The sequence below is a fragment of the Lotus japonicus genome, chromosome 6 (assembly GCF_012489685.1).
Source record: "Lotus japonicus ecotype B-129 chromosome 6, LjGifu_v1.2".
In the NCBI taxonomy this organism is placed as follows: domain Eukaryota; kingdom Viridiplantae; phylum Streptophyta; class Magnoliopsida; order Fabales; family Fabaceae; genus Lotus; species Lotus japonicus.
The window spans coordinates 63,293,201-63,306,581 of record NC_080046.1 but is presented as its reverse complement, the minus strand read 5'-3'; the positions used below and the strand labels follow the sequence as shown (position 1 = coordinate 63,306,581).

The following is a 13,381-nucleotide window of genomic DNA, read 5'->3' as shown; positions in this document are numbered from 1 at the left end:
AATTCCTAAAGAAATTAGTCTTATGCTTGCTTATCATCAAGGTTTTTCTCATACATAATTGCACAGTTAAAATAGATTAAAAACAAAAAGAAGAATAGTATAATATTATCAACATAATTATCCACACAAGGAGTATTCAGAATTTTAGTATGGAGAGCTCGAATAAAATAACAAAAAAATAGTCAATGAGTATTAAGATATACTTTTATTATCCACACACGGTTTAGTACAACTCATCCTTTCGTATTATGAATTTATCTATTATTATTGTACTGAACTTCTCAACAATTTTCCTCAATTATTACAACTAATAAATTTAATTTGATTTTAGAATGTTATCAACCATCTTGGTGCTTATCAAAAAAAAAAAATCAACCATCTTGGTGAGAATCAGAGTCAACCTTACCAAATTGTTTTTGGTCACTAATCTTACCAACTTTCATTGTAAAAAAAATAACTTTACACATGAAGTGGACTCAAGGCCCAAATAAGGTGTGCGAAAAAAAAACTATTACAGAGGACAAAAGCCCAAATACAAAAGAACCGTTTGTCGTACAACGGAAAAACCTAAGACTTGAGTTCCTGCGGCTAAGCGATTCTATCACCTAAGACAGATGGATACTGATGTTGTTGGAGATTCTGTCAACAAGCAAAATGATGATGAAGTTTACAAAGAGGAAGATGTAGATGAGGATTTTGATGATGATGATGATGATGATGATGATGATGATGATGATGACGAACCTGCCACTCTTGGTTTCGTTGACAAGCCAAAGGATGAATGGTCTCTTTGCCGCCAATATTTCCCAAGCAAAGCTGGAGGAGTCCCGGCTTGGCTTGACCCTCTTAATATACCATCAGGAAGTTCATCTGTGTGTGACATTTGTGGAGACCCTTTACAGTTCCTGCTTCAGGTAATGCTTCAGTTTCAGTACTATTATTTGTCTTGTACTTGAGGATCATGATTAATTATATATATGAAACCCTTAAACTGCTAGGTTTATGCGCCAACTGAGAAGGAAACCACGTTTCACCGGATGCTGTTTGTTTTTATATGTCCTTCTATGACATGTCTTCTCAGGGATCAGCATGAGCAATGGAAACGCCACCCTGAAAGACCATCTAGAAGGTTAGAATTAAATCATGCTTTTAAACAGTTTTTCCATTCTTTTTACTACTTTTTTACTGTTGATCTCTGATTATTTGATAATTTAATCAAGTGTGAAGGTTTTCCGTTGTCAGTTACCTTGTGTTAATCCGTTTTACTCAAGCGAATGCCCTAAGGATGATGGAAGCCACAAGCCTGCCACCAGTGGAGGTGGGTTTTACTCATCATCATAACATTTTGTAGGGAATAATCACATTTTATCCATATCTTCCAAAACCATTTATACAATCTCATTTTCTCTTCAATTTATGAATGTTTCGCTATTTAGGGTAATTCTTTCATACTTGTTTAGAGGTCCTCTGCTTTGGTGTGGTGAAGATAGATTGTTGTTTGTCTTTATTTGCCAGCTTTCTTAGTTGTGTCTATTGACTTATGAATCTTTATGATTGTGACTGTCTTAATGTGTGTACTACTTCATGAGCTTGAAAGAGTATTGTGATTTCATGTTATCCATCTTTCTGCCATGGCTACATATGCTCATGCTTTTATCTGGGAATAAGTATGATGTCACATTTTAGTGTGAAACTTAATTTGGTTTCCCTGAACAAGCCTCACCCATTGTATTCTTATTCTTGTGATACTCCACATTATATCAACAATTATTTTACTTGATGTACAACTAATATATGGCCTGCTTGCCCATTAAGATAAGTGGATTGACACTTCTGATGAGTTGTGTTTTGGGGAACATGTTTGTGCCGTGCACATTCTATTATATGAATTAGGTTCCAAATCTACCTCTGCTCTGATAGAATCTCTTCTTACTTTTAGCTGCTCTTTGTGATTGGTGTGGCACTTGGAAAGGAGATAAGCTCTGTAGTAGTTGCAGACAAGTGCGGTATTGCTGTGAAAAACACCAGGTAACTGAATTGCTAACCTCGTCACTTAGTTATCTATCCACAACTTTGATTCCTTTAATGTTCCTTTTCTCTTTCAATAACCAGGTCATGAGTTGGCGCTCAGGGCATAAAATTGCTTGCCAGCAGATAAAAGTTTCTTCATCTGTTAGTGGACCCAACAAAAGTGTAACAACCTCATTGGAGTCTCGTAAGGGTCAGTGATTTAAGATTTGTATATTCTTAAAGGGTTTATCTGCTAGTTGGCGATAACAAAAGTACTCAATTTTTAGGTGAAGTAGAAAAAAATGTTAAAACTACTTGCAGAAGTGCTCAGACTGTAAGAAAATAACAATCTAATCCTGAATATTTGAAGAACATAAAAAAGAAACGGAAAATATATTTAGATTTGTATCTGGGTAATAACTTCAAACATGCTTAATGGCCTCCAGAATGCAACTTTCATTGGAATTAGAGGTTATTTTGTAAAATGCTTATGATATTTGCCTTCCTGTTATTTCTGATCTGAGATCATTACCATGCAGTTGGAAGCAACAATGTGTGGCCTGAATTTGAGATCACCATTGAAGATGAAAGTGAATATAACAGAGACATATCCGATACCTTAGCTAATTCCTTGAGATTAAGTGATTCCTTGATCTCGAAGAATACGGCTGATGAATCAATGAATTTAGATTTAGATAGCTTTCAGGTATTACCTCTATCTTTTATTATGAGTATAATTTTATTCTAGTATATCATTTGCTAATTATGGTGGGTGAATAGGGTGATGATGAGAAAAAGAGCTGGGTCTCCTTCCAGGATCGAATTGCCAAAGCCCCTGAACAAGTGTTGAGGTGATTAATATTTATAAAATTTAGAGTGCTGAACTGATTTGGAGAACTGTGTTATATGCCTTAAGGAAGGGCAGATTATTTACTGAACTGAATGTGAAAAAAAAATCGACAAATGAATTATCTTGCCTTAGGAGATAAAATAAGCAGAAAAAATTTCTATTGCCTCTGACTGTCTAACCAAACAGTTGAAGGTATCAAGATTTTTTAACATCCTAAGCATATTTGCAAAATCTGGTAATGCATATTTGCTTACTCTGATAATGGTCATAAGATGATGTTATATTTGCATAACTAACATGATAAATAAATGTTGAAGTCTGGGGGGCAAAAGTTGGGCTTAAGATTATGAATCTTAATTGCCCCTCAAAATCACATTTTCGAAGGTGCATTGCTTAGACAATCATGTTGCGATACATGATGAAATAAATGAAAAATTCAAATATAACCTTGCTGATGTTGTTATTTTTGTGTTTAATTACAGGTATTACAGGAATACTAATGCTAGGCCACTATGGCCTGTTTTTAGTGGTCGGCCATCCGAAGCTGATATCCCTAAATGCAGCTATTGTGGTGGAACTATGTGCTGTGAGTTTCAGGTGAGAAATGAATTGTTGAAACTGAGTACCATTCTGCTTAATCAACCAAATTTCTGCTCTTGTTTTCATCAAATACTGAGTTGTTAATTTTGGTGTTGCCAGGTTTTGCCGCAGCTTCTGTATTACTTCGGCGTTGACAATGAACCCAACTCTTTGGATTGGGCTACAATTGTCGTGTATGCATGTGAAGCCTCTTGCGAAGCAAGTTTGCATTACAAGCAAGAATATGCTTGGGTTCAACTTTATTCATCTTCTGCTACCTAATGATGACATTTTTACGCTCAAATTTTGAAATAGTTAAAGCATTGTGGATGAGATAGGAATTTCTTTATTTAAGTAAACCAACAATTGAGGATTACGACAGGTGATTGTGTAACTTATAGATTTGTGTTGCGTACAAAAAATTTGCCCCTCTAAAAATAGGTTATTGCTTGTTCTTTTATATTGTTGTTGGTTTTCCATATTACATTTAAAATCATTCATGAAACCACTCACTTGTACAATCATCTTTGTCAAATACTAACTAGCTTTTCTTTAAATTTACTTTGAAATTCTTATCCATATAGAGTAAGCAGTAACGGAAACGTTTCACTGATTGAACTTAACTAACAATTAGTGTAACACATCCTGCAAATGGTACTTAAAAAACATTAACTTAAACTATTCCTATTTTTAAGAAAAAAGTGGATTGGTTAACTTTAAATATATTGTATTCTAAGAAAAAGAAACTGAAAGCAAACAAAAGAAACAGAGTTTTGGTTTCACTTATAAACTAAGGAAGTGCTTAGATTCTTAAAGAACCACCAATGGTCCAAACACAGAAACACTTGCTCACTCACTAGTCACTACAATACAGTTATAGATCAGGGTCTTTATCAGTAGCTGGAGAGAATTGCAATATCAAATCCTTGAGAACCTGAACCAATGCCTTCAAATCCTTGGTGCCCACTTGAAGACAATCTCTGATTAACCCTCCTTCCACCACCTCCTTTTGCAACGTCTCCACTATTTCCCTCACCACTTTCTGCAATATGCTCAAATCAATCAATACAATACTAACACAGTAACCACATATACAAAGGTTACAAGGATTAAAAACTGAAAAATATTTTTTCAGGGACTAAAAACAACAATTACTATATTTCCAAGGACTAGAAACATATTTAAACAAATTAAATAACATAAATGTAATTACCGATTGACCAAACGAATTGAGAAGCTTGCGGGATAGGGATTTAGTGACTTTGAGGAGTTTTTGGTAATTTCGGGAAAGCCAAGCAGAGGTTTGAGCGGGCGATTCCAAGCGAGTGAACTCGTTCAAGCTTCTCAGCAACTCGTTGATGTCGGAAACGGCGCCGTAGAGGTCAGTGAGGGAGAGGTCCTTCCATGACCAGGACCAGGCGGACCATAGGAACCTCAGGAACCCAATGCCGGACATCTTGTCGATGCTGTCAGCCATGGCTCTGGCCCTGTCGGCGGCGGCGACATCGCCGCGGGAGGCGCGGAGGTTGGCGACGGCGGTGAGGAGGGAATGTGAGAGGGAGAAGAGGTTTCGGTAGCGGAGGTAGGAAGAGAAGGAGAGTGATTGGGAGGGTGTGACGAAGAGGAAGAAGATGAAGAAGAAGACGAGGGTTGAGTTTGATCGGACGGTTGACATTTGATTTTGAAACTCAGAAATCGCGTTTGATCAGATTTGGATAGGAAGGGGTGATGCATTTCATATTGTTGGGTCCAGACCCCCAAAATTCCTTCCACATTAATTATTAATTAACCTTTGCATTCTCTCTTTAGAAGAAAAAAAAAAAATTCTCATTTTCTAAATTAAGATATATAGTTATAAATTTTCACAAATATTAATTTCTTATATAATTACACACGATATAATTTATCACTTAAATTTGTGTATCCAATTTAATGAACATATTATTTCAGTCCGTTGTAAAATATTTCAATGTTATAGGTTTCAAGAATATTATCTCTTTTGTATAATAAGAAATTTTCGTCAATTAAAATAACTATTTTTTAAATAGTTAACTTCATACCTTTTGCATATCACAAGTATAATAATACTTATTAATATATCTAATTTCTTTAAGTATCTTGAAACTTTAACTTTGGTTCACATGTGTTTAGCGGTGGTTTTCAACAACCATTAAACACAAACTATAAAAAAAATTGTTTAGCAGAGGTTTTCATCTTCCACCAATAAACACATAAAGAATTATGTCAATGTGTGTTAAAGAATTATATATACTAAATGTTTGAATTTTGTGATCTCTTCATCTCAAAAGTGATTGGTCTCTTGTTTTAATCGGCTTGAGAAATCCTTGGTAGACAAGAAAAACTAAATGTTTGAATTTTGAAATATTCATTTTTAGCATAAAAGACTTAATCAAGTATCCAGTTTAAATTTAATACAAAATCAACCAAACTTTAGTTAATTCCCAATTTTGAATTTATAAAAGAAATAATCATATCATAGAAATGAATAATGGTTTTAGTGATAAGTGAATCATATTCTCATGGAAATTTTATTTGTAAAAATATTAAATGTTTGGATTTTGAAATAATCATGTTAGCATAAAAGACTTAATCAAGCTGTATCCAGTTTTATGTATACTACTAGAATAAAAATTGCAAATGAAATTGAAAAACAATCTTCTATTTAGAGATGGGTCTCTTTCTAATTAGAATAATTTGATTTATAAATATCACATAAAAAACATTATTATTATTATTGCTAGAATAATCCATTTTCTTATAGGAAATTATTTATGTTCAAATATGTGAAATGATTGATAGACCAATGAGGTTTTGATAAATTGAGTGAATCTGGCATATTAATAATTTTATAATATCAACATCCATGCATTGTGTGTCCACCAAGGATGTCTCCTTTTGATATAAAAAGACTAATCCCTTTCAAAACATACAGATTACCTCAGTGAAGTGATTTTGCCTCACCTATATATCCATGTATTGTAATGAATATATTAATACATTAATATATAGTTACAATAAAATACCATATGTTTTCCCATTCACCAAAAACCATATAAAATACCATATCCAACAAATGAAATGATATCGCTCAAGAGCATGTCGATCTTATTATACAGAAACTGGAAATGCCTATAAAATATCATACCTGTAAAATGTTGTCGTTTAACTAGATAACAAACTTTAGGTACCTACTCTAGAGATGTGAGCAAGCAATAGCTAGCATTGGTTAAATAGAGATTCGTGTAAACTCTATAAATACCGCATTATCAAATTACGTTTGTCTACAAATATGGCATTCAACAACATCATTATTTCTGCAACATGTCTCGTGCTCACCCTCCTCCTTCCATTGGCCTCATGCACCAAAAACAAACAGGTACTCATTCATTTTTTTAATTTTTTCTGCTACTTTGTTCTTCTCACACATTCATGTGAAACTTTATCTTTCTTGGATTCTCACAGATTTATGTAGTTGAGTTTGGAGAGCACTATAGTGAAGGAGATAAATTAACATCTCATGAAATAGAGAATACTCATCATTCTTATCTGCTTTCGGTGAAAGGAACTGAAGAGGAAGCTCAAGCTTCCCTTCTTTATAGCTACAAACACACTATCAATGGCTTTGCAGCATTTCTTACCCCAAAAGAAGCCAATATCTTCTCAGGTAATGTTACTAGATAGATAATTCTCCAACAAATTCACTTTTACTTGTTCTAGAATTAAAACTTTCTCTCCACTAAGATTCCATCTTTTGTCGCTTCGATTTGTTTTATAATTTTTTTCATAAAAGACTTGTATCTATGTGTTTCTAACATTGAAAAGAAAATTTGGATTAACAGAAATGGAGGGAGTGGTCTCTGTGCGTGAGAGCCAGTCAAGGATCTACTCTTTGCACACCACAAGGTCATGGAAGTTTGTGGGGTTAGATGAGATTTTAAATCCTTATTGGGAAGAAAAATCTAATCAGACAGATGGAGACTTGCTAGAAAAAGCAAAATATGGGGAAAATATCATAGTAGGAATGATTGATAATGGTAATTCATTTTTCTTATGTGCTGTGTAATTAATTACTAATCAGTGTCTGCATGATGGAATGTGATGAGTGTGATTTTCATATGCAGGGGTGTGGCCAGAGTCAAAGAGCTTCAGTGATGAAGGGATGGGGCCTGTTCCACAAAAATGGAAAGGAGTGTGCCAAAATGGAACTGCTTTCGGTTCATCTCAATGCAATAGGTAACTGATTCCTTTCCTTTGTACCACTTGAACTTCTATTTCACTTCTTTTTTTTCTATGAATTTACATCATATAGGAATAAATTGGGTGTTTGTACTGCAACAGCTAGTAATTTGCTTATTGGGTCTTCTAAAACTTGTCTGGAACACGGTAGAGCATAATGCGTGTTTGGATAGATGGTGAAATTTCACAATGAGGTCTGAATTATAGTAGACAGCAACCACATAAGCTAATGGATTGTTTTTGTCCATCGTAATTTTGCCTCATCTTATTTTTACACCGCGTATCGAAACATGCGCATAGTTCAATAAGTTTTTCTTATTCAAACAGGAAAAAAAACTGTTGTAGTTTTTTTATCATTTATGTATTCTTAAAGGGAATTGCTAGTAGTTTTTTAATAGAACATTAAACTTGTGATATCTGAATCAAGCTTTAATAGTTTTTTTCCCTGTTAGATATGTTTCTAATGGTAACAGGACACTTGGCTTTTTGAAACCAAAGTTTTTCAATGAACTTTGGAACCTTTGAATAGACCTCCTTTCTGTGTATGAGCCAATATTACTAGTTTCTTTTTCATTTATTTAATCATGTAACGGGTAGTTGGCTTAAATATTCGAAAGGAAAAGTTCATTTCACTGTATTTGCTGCATAGAGATTATGCTCATCATGTCATCTTCATAGAATAATATTTAAGAGCTTGCTAGTCTAGATTTAAATTCAATGATTTTCTAGCTTTTGTCCTTTTAATTTAATTGTGTTTTGGCTTCTTTTGTTTTTCATCTCGTGAGCCTTCTCCATGATGTATTCCACTGTCTTCTCCTTTTGTTAGTCAAGGCATTGTGTTTGTTTCCTTTCCCATCTTTTTCATTCTGCAGCCAGTGCCTTTTCTCTTTGGTTTGTGTGATTCTATTTCATAGTCTACATTTAGATGATTGAGGGACAAGAAAAATGTCCAATTACTGAATAGTACTACACTGATATTGGTCAACTGCATGCCAAAACAATCCAAAATATGCACGAGACAGAGAAATGAAAATGCCATGTAAACTAGAGGACAACGTTGTTTTTATCCATATATATTGGGACCATGAAAAGTATATATATACCTCTGACAAGTCATGGTTTGCTAAGCACTGTTCATGTTTTAAAATCTATGGTTGTGAGAACTGACAAGTCTCATACATCTTGCGAGGCACCAGATAGAATAAGGTTTATAAATTTTATTACTAAAATGTTTTTGCTTTCATATACTTTAAAGATTTTATAATGTTAGTGTTTATTAGATATAAATTGTTCACTTGATTATATTTATGCTGCAGAAAAATCATTGGAGCAAGGTATTACTTACGTGGTTATGAAAGTGAATTTGGCCCTCTAGATGAAAAGGAGGATTACAAATCAGCTCGTGACAAAGATGGGCATGGAACTCATACAGCTTCCATAGTTGCGGGCCGTGTGGTTCCAAAAGCCTCGGCCCTTGGAGGCTTCGCGAGAGGCACAGCCTCTGGCGGAGCCCCCTTAGCCAGGCTTGCTATATACAAAGCATGTTGGCCACTCAAAGGGAAATCAAAAGATGAAGGCAACATATGCACAGATATTGATCTTCTTAAAGCTATAGATGATGCCGTTGGCGATGGTGTTGATATTTTAAGCATTTCCATTGGGTTCAAAACACCTCTCCCTTATGAGGATGATGTCATTGCTAAGAGCACATTACATGCTGTTAAGAAGAACATTGTGGCGGTTTGCAGTGCTGGGAACTTAGGTCCATTGCCTCAAAGGTTGTCAAACCCTGCTCCATGGATCATCACTATTGGTGCTAGTACTGTGGACCGTTCCTTCCTTGCTCCAGTTAAGCTGAGTAGTGGCACAATCATTGAGGTAAATTATAAGTTCACCAGAAAAAATGAATTTAATCCATGTTAATATATATGTTTTGTTCTATGTTGAAGAACCTCAGAATCACTTGGTTGAGTAAAATTAATTTTGGACGAAAATGTAGATGTTTGGAAGTCATTTTGAAGAATTGATTTTGATCTAAGAATCATTTCTGCTAGAAGCTAAAGATGGTAGCTTCTGCCTTCTGAATTGAATATAATCAATTTTGAGATTTTACGACTATATTTCATAACACATTACCCTGTTAAAAGTCACTTTCTTTCATAAATCTATCTAAACATAAATCACTTTATTTTCAACTTACATTTTTTACTCTAATCAAATATGTCAAAATCAATTTTATCAAAAATCAATTGTGTGATTGCTGATCCAAACACATACTAATATACTATATCAGGGTCGATCCATTACTCCACTACACATGGAAAACAGCTTCCGCCCATTGGTTCTTGCTAGAGATGTTGTGCATCCAGGCGTGGCTAGTGAAGATTCAGGGTACTAATTTTCAGTACTAGTTTTACCTCTTATATGTTTTGATTATTGGACTAAAAATAGAATTAAGAGGTTTTTTACATCATGCAGATTTTGCCTAGACAATAGCCTTCAACCAAACAAGGTTCAAGGGAAGATAGTTCTCTGCATGAGAGGGAAAGGGGGCAGAGTGAAAAAAGGCTTGGAAGTTCAAAGGGCAGGTGGTGTTGGTCTCATCCTTGGGAACAATAAAACTTATGGAAATGATGTACCCTCTGATCCTCATTTCATCCCAGCCACTGCTGTGTCCTATGAGAATGTCTTAAAACTTATTAACTATGTCCATTCCTCTCCTAATCCAATGGCTCAGATTCTGCCAGGAAGAACAGTGTTAGAATCCAAACCAGCACCCTCCATGGCCTCCTTCTCTAGTAGAGGTCCAAATATAATTGACCCTAACATTTTGAAGGTAATTCCCATTACTCCATGACAATATTTGTATGATTCTCTATTTCTGTTTGCAACAACATATTAATTCATGTCTTATAGTTGATAATTTATCTGTCATGATTGTCCTAGAGCTCTCATGCTGCTATCTCATAAGATTTTACTTCCAAATTATATAAATTGACACTTCAATTTATCAGACAATTATGTTTTGAAGAGCGCAATTATGTAGGGTGATCTGTATAGCCTATCTCACTTAGCGGAATAACTATTTAATCTTTTTGGTCTTTCAGCCTGATATTACAGCACCTGGAGTGGACATATTGGCAGCATGGACCCCTAAAGATGGCCCTACAAGAATGACATTTCAGGATAAACGAGTTGTTGAATACAATATCTTCTCTGGAACTTCAATGTCTTGCCCTCATGTTTCTGCAGCAGCAGCTCTTCTCAAAGCCATTCACCCTACTTGGAGCAGTGCAGCTATAAGATCTGCACTCATCACTACAGGTAAATTCAAAAACAAGATCCTTAGATAATTAACCTTGGTCTTTACATCTGACTGATATATTGTGTGTGTTTGGTTCTAATTCAGAAGCATCAAAATAAATTATCATTGAACATAATCATTTTTAGTCGTTTAGATGGTTATATAGATGATTGAGAATTGAATTTAGTTCCAAAATCCATTCAGTGGAGAAGCTAGAAAGAGTAGTTTCTTCTGTCAGCATAATCAAATGTGGGATTTTATAACTAGGTTTCACAACATTACCCTTTAGAAATTACTTTTCCTATGAACGTATCCAAACATAAATCGTTTACTTTCAACTCACTTCTACCATAATCAATTTTACCAAAATCTCTTTCAGAAAACAAATTTTCACCAAAATCAAATCTTACAATGCTAGCCCAAATAAGATGGTTTGCTTGCTGCTAGACCTGATCATATACTAGCTAATCTAATTTACGAACCATATTGAAGATATCAACTAGTTTTACAGTGGCCGACACTCCTGTCCTCGTGCCGGGCTTGAGACCTGCTATGCAAGCATAGACGGAGTTAATCTAATTTTAAAACAAAATGAATAAAATCACACCAATCAGATCATCAATTGGCTGAAATTGGTCATCTATATATGTAAAGGGAATCACTTTTTCATCTGTTCATGTAACATTGATACTTTCCTATTATGCTGTATCCTTATTCTCAGCTCAATCATGTAGAGATAAGGCTATAGCAATTAGCAACTTCATTCTCTGCAGTGCTCATTGAAATTTCCTGATCAGAATACCTGTTTCTTTTTTGCAGCCATAGCAATTGACAACACTGGTAATCCATTAACTGATGAAACTGGAAATCCTGCAACACCTTTTGCAATGGGTTCTGGTCACTTCAACCCCAAAAGAGCAGCAGATCCTGGACTTGTTTACAATGCCTCCTACACCGACTACCTTCTATACACTTGTAGCCTAGGAGTAACTCAAAAATTAAATGTTAGATATAATTGTCCAAAGTCAGTTCATGAACCTATAGATCTCAATTATCCATCCATACAAGTCCATAGACTCAATCACACTAGAACTATTAAGAGGACAGTGACCAATGTTGGTAGGAGCAGGAGTGTGTACAAGTTTATTGCAAAGTCACCTGAAGAATACTCCATTACAGCCACTCCAAAGTTACTGAAATTCAGTCATGTGGGGCAGAAAAAGAACTTCATCATCACTGTGACAGCAAACAGGGATAAGATACCAAAAGCCATGTTTGACTCTAACAAGTACTATTTTGGATGGTATGCTTGGACTGGGGAATATAATGTAGTAAGAAGCCCAGTGGCAGTGTCTTTTGCATAAAAGTAACATGTATAATATCTTGTTTTAGTGTGTGTTTGGAAAACCCATTCAGAATCCACGTTTGGCCCCGATCCACGTTTACAGAAGCAAGAAATAGTTGCTTTTGGATTTCTGGATCCACGTTTGGCCTCTCCAGATTTGAAACCAAACACACACTTAATCAATTTGCTGCATTGATTTTCCATCTGTCTTTTGGTTGAGCTCTGGCCCCTCCATCGACTCTTCCTTTCTTTTTCTTTCGAAGTCTTGCAACAATGGCAAGTTAGAATTATCTCACTAATCCTGCAAATTATTAAGATTGAAAGTTTTCCAAGCAATGTGATAGTTGGCGTGTCCTCGGTGATCAAAGCGAATTACGGCGCAAGTGTGGATAACTTTCGCTAAGACATTGGTCAAGAATGAACAAAGAGAAGATAGTATAAGAGATAAGACATTGGTTAAAAAAAGAGTGAAATAAAGACATTATAAGAGACGTAACCCACAATCCTAATGTCTTAAGATTTTTTGGATAAAAATTGTTGGCGCAACTTGAGGGAATTGGGAGATCGCCATCCACATTGGGATAAAAATACAAGTAAATTGGACATCGTTCATATACATTCATAAAAAAAAAAATTAAGACAATGAGTGAGAGAGTCATTTCACTTATATACTGCTCTACTTTTACTTTCTCATCTAATGTAAAACTTTTTTTCATTTCACTTTATATATTGCTGTCTGATTCTCTTGATGATCTTCAATATTGTTGGCCCAATGTGCATCCTGTTTTGGGCTTTCTGTATCTCCCCAAAAAATCCGTTTCCTAAATTATTGAACGACCTCTACACGCATAATAGAGTAGGCTTAAAAAAACATACTCTCAGATTAACACTCAGTTTTTTTTTTTTTTGACATCTTAACAGCAAATTGAAAGCTGCAAATCGTTCTCTGTCTCAATTATCTTTAATTTCCTATCTTCATCGATCAGCATCACATGTGGATCCTTGTCCCTACACACATTTTTAGGAAGATGTTTTG

The 13,381-nt window shown here is 35.0% G+C and overlaps 3 protein-coding genes across 3 annotated transcripts; 2 read left to right on the top strand and 1 right to left on the bottom strand.

Annotated features, from left to right (window-relative positions):
* The first annotated feature begins 555 nt into the window (after nucleotides 1-555).
* On the top strand, nucleotides 556-3,899 carry LOC130722176 (uncharacterized). The gene is made up of 9 exons (XM_057572825.1): nucleotides 556-914; nucleotides 999-1,129; nucleotides 1,221-1,318; nucleotides 1,940-2,028; nucleotides 2,113-2,221; nucleotides 2,550-2,716; nucleotides 2,791-2,861; nucleotides 3,343-3,457; nucleotides 3,560-3,899. The coding sequence occupies exons 1-9, from the start codon at nucleotides 615-617 to the stop codon at nucleotides 3,719-3,721; spliced, it is 1,242 nt and encodes a 413-aa protein (XP_057428808.1). The 5' UTR covers nucleotides 556-614; the 3' UTR covers nucleotides 3,722-3,899.
* A 246-nt stretch (nucleotides 3,900-4,145) lies between these two features.
* On the bottom strand, nucleotides 4,146-5,199 carry LOC130722178 (uncharacterized). The gene is made up of 2 exons (XM_057572827.1): nucleotides 4,653-5,199; nucleotides 4,146-4,481 (listed from the first exon to the last, which is right to left on the bottom strand). Exons 1-2 carry the CDS (start codon nucleotides 5,112-5,114, stop codon nucleotides 4,314-4,316), a joined length of 630 nt encoding a protein of 209 aa, XP_057428810.1. The 5' UTR covers nucleotides 5,115-5,199; the 3' UTR covers nucleotides 4,146-4,313.
* Nucleotides 5,200-6,621: 1,422 nt separating this feature from the next.
* On the top strand, nucleotides 6,622-12,564 carry LOC130722174 (subtilisin-like protease SBT5.6). The gene is made up of 9 exons (XM_057572824.1): nucleotides 6,622-6,836; nucleotides 6,923-7,124; nucleotides 7,300-7,494; nucleotides 7,582-7,693; nucleotides 9,013-9,574; nucleotides 9,990-10,087; nucleotides 10,175-10,532; nucleotides 10,804-11,020; nucleotides 11,820-12,564. Exons 1-9 carry the CDS (start codon nucleotides 6,750-6,752, stop codon nucleotides 12,362-12,364), a joined length of 2,376 nt encoding a protein of 791 aa, XP_057428807.1. The 5' UTR covers nucleotides 6,622-6,749; the 3' UTR covers nucleotides 12,365-12,564.
* Nucleotides 12,565-13,381: the final 817 nt, after the last annotated feature.

Coding starts and splice junctions, on each gene's coding strand:
- LOC130722174 (XM_057572824.1), top strand. CDS start 6,750: ATGGCATTCAACAACATCATTATTTCTGCAACATGTCTCGTGCTCACC. Junction 9,575..9,989: donor GTAGTGGCACAATCATTGAG/GTAAATTATAAG, acceptor ATACTATATCAG/GGTCGATCCATTACTCCACT. Junction 10,533..10,803: donor TTGACCCTAACATTTTGAAG/GTAATTCCCATT, acceptor TTGGTCTTTCAG/CCTGATATTACAGCACCTGG.
- LOC130722176 (XM_057572825.1), top strand. CDS start 615: ATGGATACTGATGTTGTTGGAGATTCTGTCAACAAGCAAAATGATGAT. Junction 915..998: donor CTTTACAGTTCCTGCTTCAG/GTAATGCTTCAG, acceptor TTAAACTGCTAG/GTTTATGCGCCAACTGAGAA. Junction 1,319..1,939: donor CAAGCCTGCCACCAGTGGAG/GTGGGTTTTACT, acceptor TCTTACTTTTAG/CTGCTCTTTGTGATTGGTGT.
- LOC130722178 (XM_057572827.1), bottom strand. CDS start 5,114: ATGTCAACCGTCCGATCAAACTCAACCCTCGTCTTCTTCTTCATCTTC. Junction 4,482..4,652: donor TCAATTCGTTTGGTCAATCG/GTAATTACATTT, acceptor AGCATATTGCAG/AAAGTGGTGAGGGAAATAGT.